At 45.0% G+C, this 23,636-nt stretch overlaps 1 protein-coding gene across 7 annotated transcripts in view; it reads right to left on the bottom strand.

Annotated features, from left to right (window-relative positions):
* Window positions 1-23,636, bottom strand: part of STAT6 (signal transducer and activator of transcription 6) — a 331,337-nt gene that overhangs the window by 245,468 nt on the left and 62,233 nt on the right. For 2 of the 7 annotated variants that reach the window (XM_075199413.1, XM_075199415.1), the window contains exon 1: window positions 514-608. In XM_075199413.1, the coding sequence (XP_075055514.1) occupies window positions 514-536 (23 nt within the window). In that variant the 5' untranslated portion in view covers window positions 537-608. Of the gene's footprint in view, window positions 1-513; window positions 618-23,636 lie in introns of those variants that run through there. The other 5 variants (XM_075199421.1, XM_075199416.1, XM_075199414.1 and 2 more) reach the window with 5 other exon arrangements.

Here is a 23,636-nt window from a genome sequence, read left to right as displayed (position 1 = left end):
AAGAAGCTGGCCGAATAAGAAGCTAACTTCAGCCTCGTGTGTCATTCTTCATTTAAACATCTATGTAGATGTATTAGTCAATAGAACTATCATATATGTCCATCAATTCATAGACAGGTTTCCTGGAACTCCGGAAATATCTCAATCCTGAGGATATATAGGAAATTTATGAAACCAATGTAAATATAGAAAAAATATATTCTCCTTTCTCACTACATCAATTGTCAATGATATTCCTCTGCTTATTTGTCAAACATAAAAATAAGAAAAAATGAAAAGTAAAAATGAAAAAAATATATATATAAAAAATAAAATATAGATAAAAATAAAAATAGAAATAGAGTTGACCTCTGACCTCCCGTTGAAAATAATTGTTGGGCATATATTCTACATATTAGGCAATTGTCCCTAACCTTCACTTTAAATATTGGATGGTACAGAGCGATCCAAATAGATACATTATATACATAAATATCCTAATAATATATAAAGGGTTAATAACATAAGTGTTACCTGTTGTTAGGGATGGGCATCATGGTCAGGAAACTGATATTCCTCTTCTCAGGCGTTAAAGGATTTAGATATAGTCAGTCATCATTTCTTCCAGCCTCCCAGCCCTGTAACACAATAAAAATACATTAATAACTAAAGAAATGGAGGTAACAGTAGCAACAGTGCCTATTGGAGAGGCGCATGGCAAAAGAATTTATTTAATCGTCTTTTTCTCTAATTTCCTTCGTTTTCATTAAATCCTTATTTTTTTCCCAAAAAATTAAATGTGATGAGTGTGTTTGTGTTTTGTTTTTTTTTTAGAAAAAGAGGTAGAGAATGGCCTCTAAGATGTAAAATGTTTTAGTAAATCAGTAACAAGACAAGCAATTGTGCAAACACTTGTGTTACTTTATATATGAAGGTAATAGTTTACCTAAAGCAATTACTATGAACCTATCTATCCACACAATCTCAGTATTTCAGTTGGTAACCTTGTGTAGGAATTATGCCATGCAAGTCTTTCTGTCTGTAACACTCTGTGGTTAAATTTGTATTTTAAAAAAAATTCATGCATGTAACCAGAAATATTGCAGATGCTATGTTTTCTTATTTATATTCTGTCTTTCACTGTCAGCAGATCACAGTCACTATCTCTGTTTGGAGTTAGGAAAGGAGATTTTATTTGTTTGGAATTTAATTGAGAGACCTAATAATAAATCATGGGAGGGGACTAAATGAAAATATAGATTAATGTTGAGCTGCATACTGTAAAAAACGTTGGTAGTTTAAACATTTACATGTTGCAGTTACTATTCATTAGCTAAAGTAGCTACTAGCCGGTATTTGCGCTGCTGAGCAGGAAGGCACAGAGTCTAATGCACCCCTGGTGTTCACCAGGGACTCCCGCAAGGGAGTTTGGGCTTTGCTGCAAGAGGGTGCACAGGTCGCAGTTCTCCGTGTCAGCCACCAGCGTAATAACAGAGTGGACGGAACGTAGTCAATCACTCCGGGTCAGAGCCAACCGAGCAGCGAGGTACAAGGGGAGATCTGAAGAATAGTCAAAGGCAAGCCAGGAGTCAGGAAACCAGAATTATCAGCAAGGTACCAAAACGAAATCCAAAGGAAGGTCAGAGGAGATAGCCGGGTCACAACAGGAGCAGATATTGGATACAGACAGAGTGCTTGAGCAGGTGGGAACCAATACTGTGGCACCCTAGTGGTGCTAGAGGCTGAGACCCCTGAGAGGTGGGAATTAGCGGTCAGAGACGCTGACCGCTGACAGGTGAGGCGTCCCGTTTCCTAGCAACGGGGACGTGATGTCCTTCTGCGCATGCACATGCAGTGTGTCCCTACACAGAAACCAGGAAGCATTCCATTGCTAGGCAATGGGACTCGATGATCAGGGTAAGACAGGCGGCTGTCTCCGGCACTTAGTGAGAGTGCGGAGATTGCGCCTGACAGTACCCCCATCCCCTCTCTATGTGTAACGGACTTACCTTATCCCCGCCGCTCCGTCCGGAAGCCGCACTTCCGCATCCAGGACCACGTGACCGCATCCGGAGGCGGTCACATGACCACATCCCAGAGGCGGGGATTTTGAATCCCCTTCAGCATAAAAACCTCACTCTGGCACTCGCTGAGTGTCTCGCTGAGCCCACCCCGCCTTGCGGCGGTTCTTGGTGAACACCGGGGAGATCGTTAGACTCCGCACCTCAGGTAAGCCAGCGCTAATCAAGATTAGTAATATAGTATCCAGAATCTGTTACAGTTTGCTCTGACCATGGATACCACAGCTAAAGATCTGTTGGAGCATTTAGTAGGAAGGATGGATAAGCAAGAAGCTAACCAAGAGCAACTTTTAAAATTCCTCAATAGTTTATCCACTCGGTTGGATGTTGTCCAGAACACCCTAGTGGCGGGTGGATCACCCGGGCCGGCAGTGGCTCCTATACCTCAGGCCGCAGCAGCAACTTCTTCCTCACAGTTACGGTTACCTAACCCACCCAAGTTCGATGGAGATCCCAAGTATTGCAGAGGATTTCTAAATCAATGCTCCATACAATTCGAGCTTTTACCCGGGAACTTCCCTTCCGAAAAAACAAAAGTGGCCTATGTGATTTCATTATTGTCCGGTCAAGCCTTAGCATGGGCTTCCCCCTTATGGGAGAGGGACGACCCCATTCTACATAATTTCAGCGTCTTTTTGTCTACTTTCAAGAAAATATTTGATGAGCCAGGAAGGGTGTCCAATGCCGCTTCTGACTTATTACGTCTCCGCCAGGGAAACCAGTCTGTTGGACAGTATGCGGTCCACTTTAGAACTATGGCCTCTGAACTTAGCTGGAACGATGAAGCCCTAGTAGCTACGTTCTGGCAGGGCCTTTCAGACCGAATCAAAGACGAGCTGGTATCTCAGGAACTCCCTACGTCTTTGGACGATGTTCTCTCCCTCTGTGTCAAAGTTGACTTGCATTTCAAGGAACGTAATTCTGAGAAGGAACAGTCTCAGCGTAGTATGATTCGCTTGGCTCCCAACTTCCAAACCCCTGTTCTTCCTCCTGAAGAGAACATGCAACTGGGAAGGACCCGCCTGTCAGCCGAAGAAAGGGAGAGGAGATTTCGGAAAGGTTGTGTTTATATTGTGGAGAGAGCGGCCATCTTCTGAGTTCTAGTTCTAAACGCTCGGGAAACGACAGGGCCTAACGAGTTCAGGAGCTGTATCGTTGGGCCTCTTTTCTCAGTGTCAGTCAGTTCCCAGTAGTAATGATTGCCTGTCTATTCCCATTTCCCTTCAGTTAGGACAACAAACTTTCCCGCAGTCGGCTCTTCTTCTTGATTCCGGAGCCGCAGGAAATTTCATCTCTGCCGCGGTAGTTAAACAATTTGCCATTCCCACACAAGCTTTGGAACAACCCATCTCTCTAATGGCCATTGATGGGGAAAGAATTCCTGAGGGGGTCCATCTTGGTACGCACTATTCCCCTACTGCTTCAGACAGGAGCGCTTCATCGGGAGAAGATTTCTTTCCTAGTAATTCAAAGATCTACCAACCCAGTCATACTAGGACTTCCATGGCTTCATCTTCACTCCCCCACCTTGGACTGGAAATCAGGTCACATATTGTCCTGGGGACAGTCCTGCTTCTCTCACTGCCTACAGAGAGTGGTTCCTCCGAATAGTCCCAGACGTTCCCAAAAATTTCCTGTGACTCTTTTGCCTGAACCATACCAAACCTTCTCTGATGTTTTTTGTCAACAAGAGGCCACTAGACTTCCCCCTCACAGAATCTGGGATTGTGGCATTGACCTGATACCGGTAAGACCCATTCCCAGGGGCCGTGTTTACCCCCTTTCCCTCCCGGAGTCTAAGGCTATGGAGGAGTACGTCCAAGAAAATCTAAAAAGGGGCTTCATCCGCAAGTCTGCCTCCCCAGCTGGGGCTGGCTTCTTCTTCGTAAAAAAGCTTGAATGCCATTACCGTTAAAAATCGGTATCCACTGCCACTGATTTACGAATTATTTGACCGGATTAAAGGTGCCACCATCTTTTCTAAACTTGACCTCAGAGGAGCGTATAACCTCATACGCATTAAGGAGGGAGATGAATGGAAGACGGCGTTCAACACCCGAGATGGCCACTTCGAATACCTGGTCATGCCCTTTGGGTTATGCAATGCCCCGGCCATCTTTCAGGGCTTTATGAATGAGCTGTTTCAAGACCTCTTGTACCAATCCATAGTCGTCTACCTGGACGACATTCTCATCTTTTCTCAAGATCTAGTATCCCATCGCACTCATGTATTGTAGGTCCTCTCTCGTATCCGAGAAAATCATCTATTTTGCAAATTGGAGAAATGCACCTTCGAGCAGAAACAGATTCCCTTCCTGGGATATATTATTTCGGGCACCGGTCTACAGATGGATCCCACGAAATTGAAAGCCATACTTGACTGGCCCCAACCATCGGGTCTTAAGGCCACTCAACGCTTCCTAGGATTCTCCAACTATTATCGTCAATTTATCAAAGGGTACTCTTCTCTTGTGGCTCCCATCACAGCATTGACCCGTAAATCTGCTGATGCTAGTATTTGGTCCACTGAGGCTATCCAAGCCTTTATATTATTAAAGTCTCTTTTTTCATCTGCACCCATTCTTCAACAGCCGGATTGTTCACGTCCTTTTGTCCTGGAGGTAGATGCCTCTTCTGTTGGCACAGGAGCTGTACTATCACAGTGAAACCCTTCTGGAAAACTTCATCCCTGCGGATTCTTTTCCCGTCGCTTTTTACCTGCTGAGAAGAATTATGGGATTGGCGACAAAGAGCTCCTGGCCATCAAGTTGACTCTCTCCGAATGGAGACATCTACTAGAAGGAGCGCAATTTCCTATCACCATATATACCGACCATAAGAATTTGCTTTACTTACGCACTGCTCGATGTCTAAACCCTCGACAAGCAAGGTGGTCCTTATTCTTCTCACGTTTTGATTTCAACATCACTTTTCGCTCGGGATCCAAGAATACGAAGGCAGACGCCTTATCTCGCTCTTTTGATCCAGCTGACATGGAATCCTCAGAAGATAATAAATTCATTGTAAATCCATGTCAAGTATTGGCAGCTACACACCTGAAAAAGGGTTGTCCCCCTAGCAAAACATTCATCTTGCCACATCTACGCACCCGGCTCCTTAACTGGGCTCATCACTCACTCTTCTCTGGGCATGCCGGCATTCGCAAGACCTGGGACTTATTGTCCCGAAGTTACTGGTGGCCTTCCTTGCTGGAAGATGTGACGAGATTTGTCGCTGCTTGTTCCAAATGTGCTCAACACAAGAGCTCTAGGAAGAAGCCTTATGGATGCTTGCTCCCATTACCCATTCCTGATTACCCGTGGTCACAGATCTCCATGGATTTTATTACGGACCTTCCTCCTTCCAAATCCTGTACTGTGGTGCTTGTGGTCACGGATCGCTTCTCTAAAACAGCTCACTTTATTGCTCTTAAAGGCCTTCCTTCTTCCTCCTCCTTAGCCGATATTTTTTTCTTAAAGAAATATTTCGCCTCCATTGCTGTCCTCAACATATTGTCTCCGATAGGGGATCACAATTCATATCAAAATTTTGGCGGTCTTTTTGCAATAAATCCGGGATTAAGCTTGACTTCTCTTCCGCATATCATCCCCAGTCCAATGGGGCTACTGAGAGAACCAACCAAGAATTAGAAAAATTTCTAAGAATATTTATCTCAAGTAACCAAGACAACTGGGTGGATCTTCTCCCTTGGGCCGAGTTCGCCCATAACAACCATTTCCATGAGGCCATTTCTAACTCCCCCTTTTTTGTTCTTTATGGCTGCCATCCTAGACTACCCACCTTCTCTCAAATCTCATCTTCGGAAGTTCCGGCAGTGGATTCTCGGTTTCGTAACTTCTCTGCTATTTGGGAACAGACCAAGATAAATTTAAAGAAAGCAACCACTCGTTCCAAAAAAATTCTATGATAAAAGGAGAAGAATGACTCCAAGTTTTTCAGTCGGTGACAGGGTATGGCTATCCACCCAGAACATTCGTTTAAAGGTTCCCAGTAAAATATTTGCTCCCAAGTTTATTGGTCCATTCGCTATTTCTGAGATTATTAATCCCGTAGCCTTTAGATTGAGTCTGCCTCCCTCTTTACGTATACCCAATGTCTTTCATGTCTCCTTGTTAAAACCGATGGTAACCAACAGATTCTCCACCTCATCCAGAACTCCGCCTCCTGTTGTGGATCGGGATCAAGTCGAATACGAGATTAAAACTATCCTAGATTCTCGTAAAGTCCAAGGTGCCATACAGTTCCTGGTGGATTGGAAGGGTTACGGCCCTGAGGAGCGCTCATGGGTAAGAGCCATTGATCTGCATGCTCCCCGTCTGCTTAAATCCTTCCATAAAAAAATTCCTTTGAAACCCTATTAGGTGTTCGGAGTCCACCTTTATGGCAGGGGGTACTGTAACGGACTTACCTTATCCCCGCCGCTCCGTCCGGAAGCCGCACTTCCGCATCCAGGACCACGTGACCGCACCCGGAGGCGGTCACATGACCACATCTCAGAGGCGGGGATTTTGAATCCCCTTCAGCATAAAAACCTCACTCTGGCACTTGCTGAGTGTCAGAGCAACACTTACCTGTTCCTGGCTCCTGTTCTTCGTGAATTGCAGTGTCTTCCAGTTTCCAGTGTCTACCTGTGTGCTGATCTCTGCCTGTTTGACTTCTCTGGTTCTCCTACCCCTGTGTACCAACCCGGCTTGCTGACCATTTTCCTATTCTTGTGAACCGTGTACCTAACCTGGCTTGTTGACTCCAAATTGCCTTCTGATTCTGCCTGCCTCCATTCCTGTGTACCGAACCGGCTTGTTGACTCCGCTACCTCCGCTTCACTCCGCTGTACTACATCTTGGGGCGAACCTGGGGACCGCGACTTGCGACTCCTGGCAGCGAAGCCCACCCCACCTTGCGGCGGTTCTTGGTGAACACCGGGGAGATCGTTAGACTCCGCACCTCAGGTAAGCCAGCGCTAATCAAGATTAGTGATATAGTATCCAGAATCTGTTACACTATGGGACAGAACAAAGTGCAGACTGGTCCTTGAGACACTTGGAGAGAAGACGAGGTGCGTGCAAGTCCTTCTTGTCGACCCAAGATCTCTCTTCCTTGCCATAACCTTTCCAATGAATTAGAAACTGTATTCTGCCTTGAATGGAACGAGAATCCAAGATACCATCTACCTCATACTCGTCACCCAGGACAGACTTGATAGGACGAGGTAGAAGATTACTTTAGAAAATGTATTGAGAATTGAAGGTTTAAGTCGGGATATATGAAAGGAATTATGTACACGGAGAGGGAGGCAAACAGAGTTTGCAAGTGACAGCATTGATAAAATACGAGATGCTGAAGGGACCAATATACCGCAGTGCAAATTTCATATATGGTACTCTGAGTTTGAAGTTACAGGTGGATATCCACACCTTGTCCCCTACATGAAGAACTGGATGGCTCCTGCGATGGCGATCCGCAAAGTGTTTGTGGTGGTTGGAGGCTTGTAGCAATTTGTCTTGTATTCAGATCCAGATCCTGGAAAAGTCACAAGCAATTTCTTGTACAGCGGGTATGGATATGCTGGATTCGTCAGAGAAGGTAGGTAAAATAGGGTTTCTGCCAAAGATGGTAAAGAAAGGAGATGCTCTGGTGGATTTGTGCTGATGGTTATTAGGAGAAAACTCTTCCCAAGGAAGATGCTGTAGGAGGCTTGATGATCAGAGAAATAACAGCAGAGAAAGGTCTCCAAATCCCTGTTGACATGCTCAGTTTGACCATTCGACTGGGGATGGTAGCCCGAGGAAAATTTTAACTGGATCCCAAGATGACTACAAAAAGATCTCCAAACCTTGAAAATAAATTGTACTCCCCGATCAGAAATGATCTTCAGTAGGCAACCATGAAGATGAAAGATATTCCCGATTAAATGAAGGGCAAGTTCTGTGGCAGAAGGTAACTTTTTAAGAGGGATGAAGTTTGCCCACTTAGAGAAACGGTCCATCACCACCCAAATGGTGTTGAAACCATGAATATTGGGGAGGTCCGTAATAAAGTCCATGGAAATGCTGGTCCAGGGTGATTCTGGAACAGGAAGTGTTAGAAGAAGACTGGCTGGAGAGCGCCCGGGGGTCTTGTGGCGGGCACAAACGTCACAGGCTGCTACCAATTTGTGGACCTCAGAGCTTATGGAAAGCCGCCAATAATTACGGGATAGGAGAGCAATGGTTTTCTTGGTGCCAGCGTGTCCGGCAAATTTGGAGTCGTGAGCCCAGGTTAAAAGTTTGGGGCGAAGGTGAACATCCACAAAGGAATGCCCAATGGGAGGTGTCTTCGGAGAGGACTTGGTCAAAGCTAGAATCTTGAGTGGACTAATGCTAGGTTTAGGATCTAGAGGGCAGGAATCAGACAGATCAAAAGACCTAGAAAGGGCATCGGCCCTGGCATTTTTGGAACCTGTGTGAAAGGTCAGGATTAGTTGGAATCAGAAAAAAAAGTGACCAATGGGCCTGCCGAGGATTCAGACATTGCGCTGGCTGTAAATAGGTAAGATTCTTAAGATCTGTAAATACATTAATTGGATGGAGAGTCCCCTCCAGAAGATACCGCCATTCCTCCAGAGCTACCTTGATTGCGAAAAGTTCCTTATCACCGATGGCATAGTTAACCTCGCAGGAAGAGAATTTCAGGGAGAGGAATCCACAAGGAGTGAAGGTGCCAGTGGAATACTTTTGTGAAAGTACTGCCCCTACACCTACAGAAGAAATGTTCCCTTCAAGAAAAAACGGTTGGTGCTGATCAGGTTGTCTCAGAATAGGAGAAGCTCTAAAGGCCTCCTTAAGGGATTTAAAGGCAAAAATTGCCTTTTGAGGCCAGTCTTTCACATGTTCTCCTTTGCGGGTGAGAGAAGTGATAGGTGCGATTAAGGAGGAAAAGCTTTCGATGAACTGTTGGTAATAATTACAGAAACTGATGAAACGCTGAGTGACTTTACGGCCAGAGGGTTGAGGCCAAACAAGAATATCCATCACTTTCTTAGGATCCATCTGCAACCCCATATCAGAAATTAAGTATCCGAGGAAAGGTACTTGTGATTGTTCAAACATGCTTGTTTCCAACTTACAATATAGGTGGTTCTCTCAGAGGTGGAATAGAACAACCTTGACATGCTCCTGGTGCGAGGAAAGGTCTTGAGAAAAGATCAAAATATTGTTGAGGTAGACAACCACAGAAGAATATATATAGGTCTCGAAATTAATTCCTGGAAGACCGCTGGGGCATTGCAGAGTCCGAAGGGCATAGCATGGTACTCGTAGTGCCCATCCCTGGTATTGAAAGCGGTCTTCCATTCATTATCTTGATGAATCCAAATCAAGTTGTAGGTTCCCCTGAGGTCTAATTTAGTAAAAATCTGGGCACCCCAGATGCGGTCGAAAAGCTCCGATGTAAGAGGAAGAGGATAGCGATTCTTAATTGTTCAATATACAGTAATCAATATAAAGCCTTAGAGACCCATCTTTCTTTTTAACAAAAATGAATCCTGCACCAGTGGGAGAATTAAATTTAGGGATAAAACCGTGTTCAAGGTTTTCGGAAATGTAATCAGCCATGGCCTGAGTCTCTGGTAAGTATAGCGGAAATACTCTTCCCCAGGGATCCTCTTACCAGGAACAAGGTTGATGGGACAATCCCAGGGTCGGTGGGGCGGGAAAGACTCAGCGGCTGCTTTGCTAAGGACATCCAGGAAATCTGTGTAGGCTTCAGAAAAAATAGGCTGGGAAGCGGAAGCTAGGCAAGGAATCAAAGCCCTAGAAGGAAGTACTGAATATAGACATTGATGTTTGCAGGTAGGTCCCAAGGAGATGGCTTGAGCACAGAGCCAATCGAACTGCAGCGAATGTGCCCTGAGCCAAGGTAGTTCTAATATTACCAGATTGATAGACTGAGGAAGAATTAAGAAACTTATCCATTCAGAGTGGAGGGCTCCTACCAACAGCCATAATGGACTGGTAATGCGATTGATGGAGCTGTTGGCGGCACGGTTAACATCTATCGCAGTCAGGGCCAAAGGCTGTGGCAAAGGATGAATGGAGAGATGGAGCTTGGAGGCCAACTCGGCTGATATGAAGTTTCCAGCGGATCCAGAGCCCACGAAGGCTGACAACTGCTGGGGGCCATCCAGAGAAAAAAGAACTATAGGCATAAGAAATTCAGTGGCTCTTGAAGAGTAGGGGGTAAGGGACCTGGATCCTTGGACAAACCCTCTAACATCGCCTAGGAAGGGGTGTTTCTTGGTCTCTTGGAGCATGAAGAGACAAGGTGACTGGGTTCTCCACAATAAAGACAAAGGTGGTTTCTGATGCGAGAAGAACCTAGTTTCATGGGTTCCTCAGAGGTGGTTACAGGAGATTGAAACTGAGGAGCCAGATGATGAAAGGGGCAATGAGAGTAATCCCTCTCCTGGAAACGCTCCCTGCAGCGAATATACACCTTAATGTAGAGGGAAATTAACTTGTCTAGGCTGGTTGGGAGGTTATGGGAGGCTAGATCATCTTTGATACGTTAATTAAGCCCTTGCCAAAAGGTGGCCACTAAAGCCTCATTATTCCAGCAATGCTCAGAGGCTAGAGTCCAAAACTGTAACGCATATTGGCCAGCAGTTAAGGAGACTTGATGAAGGACAAGCAATCCAGAAGCAGCAGAAGAGACTAAGCCTGGCTCATCAAAAATCTTCTAAAAATTCTCGATAAAGAGAGAAGAGTTCTGCAATATAGAATCATCCCTATCCCAGAGAGGAGAAGCCCAGGCTAAAGCTTGGCATGTGAGAAGCGAAATAATGTACACCACCTTGGTGCGTTCAGAAACAAATTTTCAGCAGCCAGTTCAAATTGTATGGCACACTGGTTAAGAAACCCTCAGCATCTCTTGGGGTTATATTTTTCAGGTAAGGAAATACGTAATCCCCTGGAAGTAGATGTACTGACCGTGGAAGCAGCGCCAGCCACAGCTGCTTAACTTACCAGCAGGGATTCTTGGAGGGTGTCTAAAAAAGATTTGACCCCCTGGAGGCACTGTAGAAGCTGAGCTTGATTAGACTCTTGCTGGTCCATTCTCTGAGCAAGATGGAGCAGAAGATCTTGAGCGGAGGGTTCTTCCTGACCACTCATATTCTTGACCAGAGTATACCGTGACGAGCTGTAAAGTAGCTACTAGCAGGTATTTGTGCTGATGAGCAGAGAGGCGCATAGTCTAACGCACCCCCGGTGTTCACCAGGCACTCCCACAAGGGAGTTTGGGCTTCGCTGCAAGAGGGTGCACAGGTCACGGTTCTCTGAGTCAGCCACCAGTGTAGTAACAAAGTGAACGGAGCGTAGTCAATCAATCCGGTTCAGAACCAACCAAGCAAACTAGCTGCAAAGTACCAAAACAAAATCCAAAGGAAGGTCAGAGGAGATAGCTAGGTCACAACAGGCAGGGCCGTCTCTTCCATAGGGCACAATGGGCAGGTGCCTGGGGGCCCTGCAGGCCAGGGGGCCCGTCAGAGACAGCTTAAAAAAAAATGTTCCTGAAAAAAAGAAGAAGAAAATACTTACCTTGCTCTCAGCTGGCGATCCGGCTCCCTCCCTGGTCTCCTCTTCCGTGCTGCGCTCCGCAATGGATGTCGGGCGGGTGTGATGACGTCACGCCCGACATGCACGAAGGACAGCTAGCACCATAGTGTAGTATATAAAGAATGCAGTGTCTATATAAAGAGTACACAGTCTTGACCTGCCCCTTAGATTGGGCAGAACAGTCACCAAAAATCAGGATTGTCCCACTAGACCAGGCTTGCTAACCTGTGGCACTACAGGTGTTGTGAAACTACAAGCCTCAGCATGCTTTGCCAATATATAGCAGCTTATTGCTGAAAGGGTATGCTGGGACTTGTAGTTTCACAACACCTGGAGTGCCACAGGTTATCCAAGCCTGCACTAGAACAATTGACAGACTGTCCTACCTGTTCTTGTCACATTTACCACCTATGGCTGCTGGTTTCTTTAGTTGCGGCTTGTCTGGATCCTGGAATGTTGAGGGTCCTATTTGGAAAAAATAATGGGTACATTTAGAAAACTCCAACCATCCCTGCCATTAAATCAACAGCACCCACATTTAATAAATAGGCCTCTCTCCAGCCCCAACATTAAAGTAATAGTACTCACATTTGATAAATAGATCTATTTCCCTCCAACCGACCCCAACAATAAATTAATAGTATTCCCATTTAATAAATAAACCTTTTACCCTCCCTTCAAACAGCCCCAGCAATAAATTAATAGCATTTATATTTAATACATCCATTTCCCACAACCATTCCTAGCATTAAATAACTAATATTCACATTTAATAGATAGCCCTCCTCCCCACACTCAGCCCCACATTCAATTATAGAACCAAACCACCCCAGCATTAAAGGTCCCTTCACCCCCTCCCTATAGTGTTCTCTGTGCAGCCCCCCCTCACTATAGTTTACCATAGGCAGTCCCCCACTATAGTTTAGTATAGATAGGCAGCCCCCCTATGCCACATAGTAGTGCCCCCAAAACAATATTATGCCATACAGTAGTACCTGAAATTCACATATGCCACGTAACAGTGTCCCCAATTCATATTATGCCTACAATAGTGCCCCCCAATTCACATATGCCATGGAATAGTGCTCTCAATTCACACATATTTGTACATTTATTCTAATGCACTCTACATTATATTGAATTAGGGCTTGTATATTTTCATCATTTAAGGCTCTATATAAATACAGACGGTGAGAAAATGAACAGCCACTTTAATAGAGCAACCTGCATGCAAGCACATGCACACATCTGAATCTTTGTATAATCAAAATATCTGTATGTCATCATAATGTGTCAAATGTGTATCATTGTAAACCTACAGCATGGTTATACACAATGCTAAAAGACAACGAAAATTAAAGGCAAATTGTTTTATTAAAATATCAACTGATCAATAGCTCTACCTGTCAATTTCATCAATAATATCAGCTCAGCACAAATATAAAACCACAAATAAAGGAATTTTCTCTTTCAAAGTAGGAGTCAGCCTCTGCTCTCCCTGTAGCTAGAGCACAGATGTATATAAGATAATTCTGTGCCATGCTGCAAATCCTGGAATTTGGTGGAAATTAAAAGATATAACCAATAATATTAAATAAAATAAAAAAAAAGTCTACTTACCTATATTTTCATTGCTGCAGCCTCTCTGCTCATTAGTCCTTCAGCGGCAGCGGGATCATCAGACAGTCAGCTGACAGGAGGAGGGGGCAGGTCACATGATCGCAGCTGCGATCACATGTGTAAGATAACTGGCTGTCACTGACAGCCAGTCATCTGCAGCAACAGGGACACCGGGGAGGGCAGCGGGGACGTCGAGGAGGACACCGACCCCCAGGTAAGCTTAATGGGCTCTGCCCACTTCTAGAAGGGGGTGTGGCCGTAGGGCAGCGGGGCCTACCGATGATTTGTCCGGTATCCCGGTGGGCCAGTCCGACGCTGCTATTAGGTATCAGCAACCGTCCTGTAACATGCAGACTTATAGCATAAGTGTCGGCAAATTGGTTGGAGAAATGCATTCATCCATGTGAGTCCTAAATAAAAATGCTCAAACAACAAGGTGTGGCCTGATAGCCTTTGTGACAAGACACACGGTAGCAGAGCTCCTTTCCAAATAAGATAGAATATACCCTCAAATTCCGTTTTGCAAATCCAAGTTATTACGGTAATATTAACCTGGCTTTCTACAAAAAGCTGGCGTTAAAACTATCATAATAACGGTATTTACATGCAGTATTACCGTAATAATGGTAATAGTGGGCGGGCCGCGTTACTTTATCAAGTAACGCGGCCAATTGAATTCCCTGCTATAAGAGGTACTTTCAGTCACTATACAAAAGCTTCCATGGCTCCTTTCTCTAACTGTACTCTGTCGCCATCTAGTGTCCTTTTGTAATATTGCATTCTTCAACTATCACTTGCATAATGATAAAGTTTCACATCTGAAAGTGTCACTCTGAGCTTCAGTTTTTTATATCAGATCCTAACCTAACTGCAGAAAATTTCTGACATCCATTTGTCTGACTCTAAAAAAGCTAGACACTGACCCCTTTTGGTCTGCATAGCACACAAGCCTCTGCATAAAATTGTAACGTTGTTTGAGCCTTGGGGGCATCGCACCAGCCTATTGCTCCTAACTCTCCTTGACATAAAGTTTACTCTTCTTTCTATTTCAGCATGCAATGCAGGAGGCTGCAGGCAGATCCTTACAGTAACCCCCCCCCCCCCCCCCTCCACCCCTTAGGGCGGATTCCAGACGCCCATATTGCCAGAAATAATTAAAATCATCAGAATCATAGTCCACAATCGGGGATCAGGCAGAGAAGTCCTCGTCCACGGGCTGGAAGGCGAAAGAAGTCATGACAGAGCAAAGTTGAAGTACCACAGACCCTTCTCTCTTCTTTTGTCCTGTCTTTTTGAAGGATCTGCTCGGAATAGAAGCCTGAGCCAACTGGGTGGAGCACTGTGGCCTGATGTGCTGGGTGGTATTGCCGATTACACAGGTAACCCACAAGATGGCACTGCAGGAGATGGTGTAAACTTGCCAATTACCACCTCAGCAAAGAGTTGCAAGTCCGATAAGACAGGATGGATAGTCTCCAAATAGCATTTTGCCCATTTCAAGGCTTCTCCTAAAGTGAGATATCAAAAACAGTACCTTTCTCTTTGGGTCACTAACAAGACTAGGTGCAGATGAAATACATGTACCACTAAACCTCAGAAGTGCACTAAGTTGAGAAAGGTGCCACTCAAAGATAGGTGCCGCCTCGGACTGGACACACTCGGCAGGAGGCGGCTCAGACTTGGAACCCTCGCAAAGAGGTGGCTGGGACCTGGCACCCTTGGCAAGAGGCAGCTTGGACCTGGCATTCTCTGCAAGGGGCGGTTCGGACCTGGCACCCTCGGCAAGGGGCGGCGCAGACTGGAGATCCTCGGCGTTGGAGGACCCTGACTGGGCACGTTTGGAAGATGGCTCCGACTGGGCACACTTGGAGGACTGCCCAGACTGGGCACGTTTGGAGGACTGCCAAGACTGGGCATGCTTTGAGGACTGCCTTGCCTGGGAATGCCTGGACCGGACAGCACTGGGAGAAGCCTTGGAATGGACAGCACCAAGTGGCTATTCGGGCTGAACCGTTTCAAGTGGCGACTCAGGCTGAACCGCATTAAGTGTCGACTTGGGCTGAACTACATGGCATGGCAAGTCGGGCTGAACCGTATCTAGCGACAATGTCTCTGAAGCAGATTGGAGAAGCAGAGCTCATATTGAAGCAGGCTGTATGGACTGCACTCTTTCTGAAGCAGGCTGTAGCTCATGAATAGAGAAAGCGGCTGGCGACTCGGAACTGGAGGCAGCAGCTGGCGACTCGGAACTGGAGGCAGCGGCTGGCACCTCGGAACTGGATAGCACTTCGAAACTGGATGGCACCTCAAAACTGGAGGCAGAGCCTGGAGACTCAGAACTGGAGACTGAGGCTAACACCTCGAAACTGGATAGCACCATGGAACTGGATGGCACCTCGGAACGGGAGGCAGAGACTGGCACCTCTGGACAGGCGACAGGAGCTGGCAACTCTAAACAGGCAACAGGAGCTGGCACCTCTGGACTAGCGGATGAAACTGGCACCTTGAGACAAGTGACTGGAACTAGCACCTCTGGACTGGCAGAAAAAACTGGCGTCTCAAGACAGGCAGCTGAAACTGGTACCTCAGGACTAGTGGCTGAAACTGGCACCTTCAGACAGGTGACTGGAACTGGCACCTCTGGACAGGCAGCAGAGACTGGTGCCTCGAGACAGGCAGCTGGAACTGGCACCTCTGGACTGGCGGCCAAAACTGGCACCTCAAGACAAGTGGATGGAATTAGCAGGCTAGACCTCATCCCAGGGAGCAGAACAGGCTGTAATGTGGGAACAGGAAGAGAAGCGCAAACAAATACAGAATGAGGAGGGGAATAAACAGAAGACGGTTCTGTAGGCTGTCGTGGTCTGCGGAGAGGACAGTCTTGTAAAAACTGTATATTACTGGCACAGTAAAGACATAATTTATTAGTTCTTCTGCGCCACCACTCCTCTTCACTCATATGGGGTGTGGACCACCTGTGAATCTGGAGTTTTTTACACCATAGTTCTTAGTAAACAGTAAATTTGTAGTAGCACTATTAAGAGATGATGTTTGCACTGATTCAGCAGCAGATAAGGTTGGATGAGACAAATCAACAGCATCAGAACTGGGATAGACAAAATCTGACAGTCTCAGGAGTCGGTCCATAAGTAAGGCAGAAAATTGAGCCAACTGAGAGCGTAGTAAAATTCTGTCTGCTTGTAGAGTCTGTTGCAAAGGTAGTTCAGTAATTTGTGAAGCAGATATGTTGCAAGAGGAAAGAAATGAAAAACAATTGCAGAAAGAGCCCCAGGAGAAAATCTGAAACAGGATCTTTCACACGGCTCCAAAGCTGTCTTTTTGACTGGTCATACTGTCACGCTTCAAAGTAAGTCACAGCTATAGAGCCCGGGATGTGATAAAGAATATAGTTGTTTATTCATCAAAATACAGATAAGTAGTATGAATCAAATAATGGTGAAACTGCACAGGAATATCTGAGATGACTGGATACTGGTTGCAAGGAATACTGCGGATGCAAGTGGAATGTTTAGATGAGGAGAGATGCAGAGTAGTGATGTGAAGTCTGAGAGCTCAGTAGAACCAGGAGACAAGCCAACGGGAAAGACAACAAAGCAACAATGACCAGCACAGGAGAGGGAGAGAGGCAGGTATAAATAGGGAACACCCAGGTGCAGAATTAGTGACACAGGTTAACCCCTAGTAATAACAAAGGAAAAGGGACAATAGCAGCACCTCTGAGGTACTGCCAGATAAACATAATAAAACAAGTCCAAGGTCCAGAAGGCAGTAGCTGCCAATGCAAAACAGCATGCAATTCAGGAGGCTGCAGGCAGATCCTGACACCAAGTTTCCAGTAAACTGAGGATTCAGCCATCGTAATCATTTGTATAAATGCTTCTGTCTGCAGCACTCTGCCTAGGCAAACCTGACAGTTCCTCATCTATATGAGACAGAATAACACCCACTCAGTGAGTGATTTTTCTCAGACCCTTTACCCTGTCTTAACTCCACCTTAGCTTGTTTCATCTAACCTGCTGACAGTCCAAGCTAATCTCCTAATGTAACTTAGTGACTCTATAAGAGTTGTGAATAATTCCCTTCTATTCCAAGATATCTGGAACTCTCACTCACTATACAAAAGCTTCCATGGCTCCTTTCTCTAAGTGTACTCTGGCACCATCTAGTGTCCTTTTATAATATTGCATTCTTCAAATACTGAGTTTAATTCAGTCCACCAGGCAGACAGAGATATCAAACCTGAAGTCACAGCTTTAGGCTTTCTTACAGACTCTTGAACACAAGGTTCACAAGGTTTGCAGCTACCAACAGTCCGTTGAAAAGCAATAAACAGAGATGCGTCAGTCCCTGACTGATGTATATGATCACATTGAAGACATCAAAAACTGCTTGAGATGCATAAATGTCCATTTTAAGAACATACCCGAGCTGATTGATGCTGATACTCTGCCTAAGTATCTTGAGGGCCTATTTTGCCAGTGCCTACCGCACTCTCCTATTTCAGACTTCTAACTAGTCCATGCTCATAGAGCCCTCCATACTAAACCAACTGCAGATCAACCCCCTCATGACGTGATTGTGAGATTCTATTATTAAAAAGTCTAGGAATAATTCATCTCTTCAACGCCCAATACCCCAGTGATCCCTTACTCGGGCCACAATCTTCAAGTTTTCCAAAACCTGGCTCCTTCCACCTTGCGGAAGCAAAGAAATTTGGTTAAAATTACGAAAGCCCTTAGAAATCATCGCATTCGTTATTGCTGGGGATTTCCATTTTGCCTGCAAGTCACCCACAATAACATTACATACAAAATAAAGACCCACAACAAAGGCCTTTCTGCGTTTGAGAGACTGGGAGTCCCCTTGATACCTCCTACAACATCAACCCCTATAGCCTCCACTACACAGAATGCTCCCACCCCTGAACTCAGGGGTGGGCCCCTTGTCGGCCAGATTAAGTCTCAGTGTCTTTTTATATTTGTATTCATTTTTGGTGTATGTTCTGCTTCTTCCATTAATGGTCCAGGTGAAATATCCTTCCATCACAATCATCGAAGCGCTCCGCTCCCTGGTTCTCCTGAAAGATTCTACACAGAGAAACTCTCTGTCACAGTAATCCCCCAAGTTTTTGTTTACCTGTTCTCACTGTGAAACCCATGGTCCATCCTCCCAGATATGACACTGCTCCTCTATTGGCTCATTCCCTAATATGTGGCCACCCCGAGGTTCAACAGTTCTCCTCAACTTTTATAAGTTGTGCATTTACACTTACACTACACCAAAAACTTGTTTGTTACCCACTTTCCCCGCAAACCCCTCTGACACACAGGATGTGTCCTACTGACTTCGGCATTCTGGAGGGTGGTCTTCCGCCCCCCAGTAAACTTCCCACCTACATTCCTTCCCCCTTACTAACATCTCCATTACAAATCTTCCTCATTTTTTTCTTCTCTTATCGAGTTCTCTTGCATTTCATGCTCCGCTTCCCATTTCAACTGCCAACATGACTATTAAGGTTGTATCACTGAATGTGAATGGGCTCAATATCCCACAGAAGCGTACCATGGCGCTACAACACTTCAAATGCTCATATAATCTTATTGCAAGAAACACACTTTGCCCATGCTCACCCAGGTCTCACAAACAGGACCTTTCCTCAAACCTTTTACTCTACATACCTCCTAAAGACCTGTGGTATGGCAATTCTAATTCACCACTTTGTTCCTTTTACTGTAGACTCCACGGTTCTCAATGACCAGGGCAGATATCTGATTGTAACTGAATCACTGTCCCAAACCCCTGTCACGTTTGCCTCAATGTATGCGCCAAATGCATGTCAAAGTCAATTCAACACTAATTTTTTATCTAAACTTCTTCAGTCTGCAAGGGTGCACATTATTCTTGGTAGAGTTTTCAACACCGTACTAGATGTCAAATTAGATTGCTCGCCAGTTCCTCCTCCTTCCGCACACCCACCTAGAGATTCACGTCAGCTTGCTCTTTACTTAAGCTTCATGGTTTCTACGACACGTGGCGGGACTTAAACTCATCGTCACATGTCTTTACTCAAACATTTCTCTGTCCCTCACAATACTCAAACACGTATTGATATGATATTAACCACCCCCTTATTATGCTCCTCTGACATTTTACCTATACACTGGTCTGATCAGTTAGCGATCTCATTGCAATTGGATATTAGTGTTATCTCTCCTCCTCGCCACTCTTAGCGTCTTCAGGATAGTTTATTATCTAAAAAAAAAGACAAATAAAAAAATCATGTCGATTGCAGATTTTAGGGAATTAAATGTTTCCCTGAATGTTTCTCATTCCATTATCTGGAAGACCCACAAGGCCACCATATGTGGGCTCCTTATTAGTATGCCCTCAGCCATTAAAAACCCAATTAAATTGCATTCACAAACTGGAATCCTCGTTAACTATCCTCACAGAGAAACATCATTGTTACCCAAAACGTAAGACCTACCTGAAAATTGTAGCCCTTAAAGCGGAACTACATCAAATCCAGTCCTCTAAAGCTGCTAATACCCTACAATGGCTCTGCCAGACATACTGTGAAAAGGGTGATTAAGTGGCCTCCCTGCTAGCCCGCCATTTGTACTCTAGAAGAACGCGCAATGGAATAGTTTCAATATACGATGCTTCCTCTAGCAAATATATGACACTCAAAAAATTGACGGCCACTTCCGTGCATTTTACTCGAAATTTTATGACCTTCAAATCGACAATCCCCATCTAAAGATGTATGTGATAGAATTAAACATTTTCTAGAATCATGCCGGTTAGCCTCTTTATCTGACTCACAATTATCTTTTCTAAATACAAAAATAACTCCTGAAGAATTAAAATCCACTTTAAGTCTCTTAAAAACACATTGGCCCCAGACCCAGACTGCTTCACCGCAATATATTATAAAAAAAATGTGCCCTGTTCTGTCTCCCATGATTCTGGATCTCTATAACTCTGGGTAAGAAATTCGATGGGGCAACCACCAGAGCGAACATAGTGGTTATTCCAAAAGAAGGGAATGACCCCAGTCAATGTGCGAGTTACCGTCCCATTTCCTTATTAAATGAGGATCTCAAATTGTTTGCTAAAATTTTAGCTAATAGACTGGCGCGTGTAATTCCTTCATTAGTCCATCCAGACCAGGTGGGATTTATCCCAAATCGTCAGACGGCAGATAACACCAGAAAAACAATTGACCTAATCAATGCTTCTAATAAGCTCATTACCTCCACTCTGGTGGTGTCCCTTGACGTTGAGAAAGCTTTTGATCGAGTTTCTTGGCCCTTTATGCTTGAAGTCCATAACTCTACTAGTATTTGCGGTCCCTTCCTCAAGGGCATAGCTTCATTGTACTTCAACTCCACAGCTGCCATCCTTGCCAATGGTTGTTCTTCCTACCCATTCCCAATTCACAATGGTACAAGGCAGGGCTGTCCCCTATCTCCCCTCCTCTCCACCCTCTTGATGGAACCCCTCAAAGCTAGAATAAGAAGTAACCAAAATATCTCGGGTATTTCATCTGACACAAGATCGTTCAAAATCACTCTCTATGTGGACGATGTCCTTCTCACTCTAACAAACCCCTATATCTCGATTCTAACCCTGCTGTTTGAAATTAGAGACTATAGCTTGCTTTATAAGATAAACTCAGACAAAACTGAAGCCCTCGTCCTTAATTTCCCTCCTCGCGCCCTACAACACTTACAAGACACTTTTAAATTTAACTGGCAGCCACACCAGGTCTGGGGATCAACCTCACCACACACTACAACAAACTATTTGCAGTCAATTTTCCCTCCTTAGTTGCTTCTCTAAAACAGGATTTATGCTCCTGGAACTCACAATTTATTTCTTGGATCGGCAGAGTGGCTGCAGTAAAGATGAACCTCCTCCACCGGCTCCATTATATATTCCAAACTCTGCCGGTCTGGGACCCATTTATTGTTCTCAAAGATATACACTCCAATGTATCCCACTTTGTTTGGACAGGAAGGCACCCAAGGGTCTGCCAGAAGGTCTTTATCACCACGCTAAAAAAGGCGGTTTGGGTCCACCCTGTATTCAAAAATATTACCTGTTGTCCCTTCTTACACAGGCTGTCCTGGCCCATGCAAATCCCCACACCAGACTATGGGTCGATGTTGAGGTTGACCTACTCCAAATGCTATCTCCTTAAACCCTGCTCTGGTTAGACCCTGTCACAAATGCCAGAGAATGGGAATGGTCTTGACCTCTGCTCGAGTGACAGCTTACCCCCAAAGAGGTCCGGAGTCTAACGGAGGAGAGGTATTCACCAGGGTTTTCCCGCAAGGGAATGTGGTCTTAGCTGCACTCAACCGCCGGTTGCAGTCTTCTAGGGGGTGCAGAGCAGATAACATGTGGAATCACCAAGTAACGGTAAGGCAGAAGGGCAGTATGAGTGAAAAGATGATCTGCAGAGAGCTGGAGCACCGAGATACACACAGGTGTATAACTCTGGAACTGGACCAATGATGAGCAATGCTCTGCAGTGAAGCCACAGGTCTTGACTGTGAGATAAGCTGAATAAATAAGGCGGTGAAGCAATGAGCTGTAGAGAACAATATCGCTGAGATCCACACAGGTGTTATAATTCTGGAACTGGACTGATGATGAGCGATGCTCTGCAGTGATAATGCTGAGAAGCAATGAGCTGCACAGGTAATGCTGAGAAGCTGAGAGCTGCACAGGTATAGGTGGGAAGCGATGAGCTGCACAGGTAATGCTGAGAAGCTGAGAGCTGCACACGTATAGCTGGGAAAAAATGAGCTATATCGGTAACGCTGTCAGGAACAACGAGAGTAGCTGAACAGCAGACAGAGGAGATTCTTCCTATCAGGTAAGGAGACCTGATGATCTGACACCCATTAAACGGAGGTGGGCCATTATAAAGGGAACTGGCTGCAGATGATCCAATCACAGCTGAGCAGAGGTTTGAAGGTTCCCGGGGTAGTGCATGCGCAGACCACTAAGCAAGATGGCATCCGATGAGAGAGTAATGCCAGGCTGAACAGCAGATAGCTGTAACCAAGGGAAACCAATGAACACAATGAACCACACGGAACTAAACTGGTGCGATGCATGATAGTACTCCCCATTTTACAGGTGGGCACTGAACACCTAAGGTTTTGGTTTCCTGGGATTTTTCTTATGAAACTTTTTTTATCAGAGCTGGAGCATGACCATCGGAGGCGACAATCCAAGAACGCTCCTCGGGACCGTAACCCTTCCAGTCCACTAGATATTTTTTTTTGCCTCACGAGATCTTAGAATCAAATATCTGAGAAATCTCGAATTCATCTAAATGCGGTACAACCGGAGGAGCCGAAGTTACCGGAGTTGAAGAATAAGAGGTTTAATGAAAGAAGTATGGAACTTATTTGCAATCCAAAGTGAATCTGTTAATTTCAGTTTGACTGACACAGGATTAATCACTGGGAGGATTTTATAAGGAACGATTTAACGGGGTGCAAATTTCAAGGATGGGACTTGAAGACGAAAGTTCCTGGTTGATAACCATACTTTGTTTCCCACTTTCAGTGGAGGTACAGCTCGGCGTCTTCTATCTGAAAACTGTTTATATCGATGAGATGCCTTCCTAAGACATTTGAGAGTCTGATCTCATATGGACAAGAAATCTCGGTGGAGTTTGTTGGCAGCTGGAACTTGAGTTGGATAAACAATCTTGAAGCTGGATTGATTAGGATGTAACCCATATACAATAGAAGATGGGGTGGATAACGTGGATTCATGATAAAGATTGTTATGGGCAAACTCGGCCCATGGTAGAAGATCCACCCAATTGTCTTGTGAAGCAGATGAGTATAACCGAATAAAAGTCTCTAGATCCTGATTTACCCTCATGGTTTGACCGTTGGACTGAGGATGATAGGATGAGGAAAAGTTCAACTGAATATTCAACAGATTACACAATGATCTCCAGAATTTCGCAGTGAATTCAACTCCTCAATCAGAAACAATCTCGAGAGGGCATCCATGCATGCGGAATATCTCTTTGATAAATAATGGAGCAAGCAGCGGAGCTGGAGGCAGATCAGTCAGCGGAAAAAAAATGTGCCATTTTTGAAAAGCGGTCAACAACCACCCATACTGTCACGGTTACAAACAGAAGTACAGCTAGGAGTCACGAATATGGTGAAAACACTCTGTGTTTATTTGCAGACAAGTATAAATAACAGGTAGTCAGGAGTAGTGGTAATTACCAGGTGCAGGCTGATACAGGAAATAATATAAATGTCCAGAAACAAGCAGG

Source organism: Mixophyes fleayi, chromosome 2 (assembly GCF_038048845.1).
Source record: "Mixophyes fleayi isolate aMixFle1 chromosome 2, aMixFle1.hap1, whole genome shotgun sequence".
Classification (NCBI taxonomy): Eukaryota; Metazoa; Chordata; class Amphibia; order Anura; family Limnodynastidae; genus Mixophyes; species Mixophyes fleayi.
Note: the sequence above shows the minus strand (reverse complement) of the source record. Positions and strands in the feature narration are given on the sequence as shown.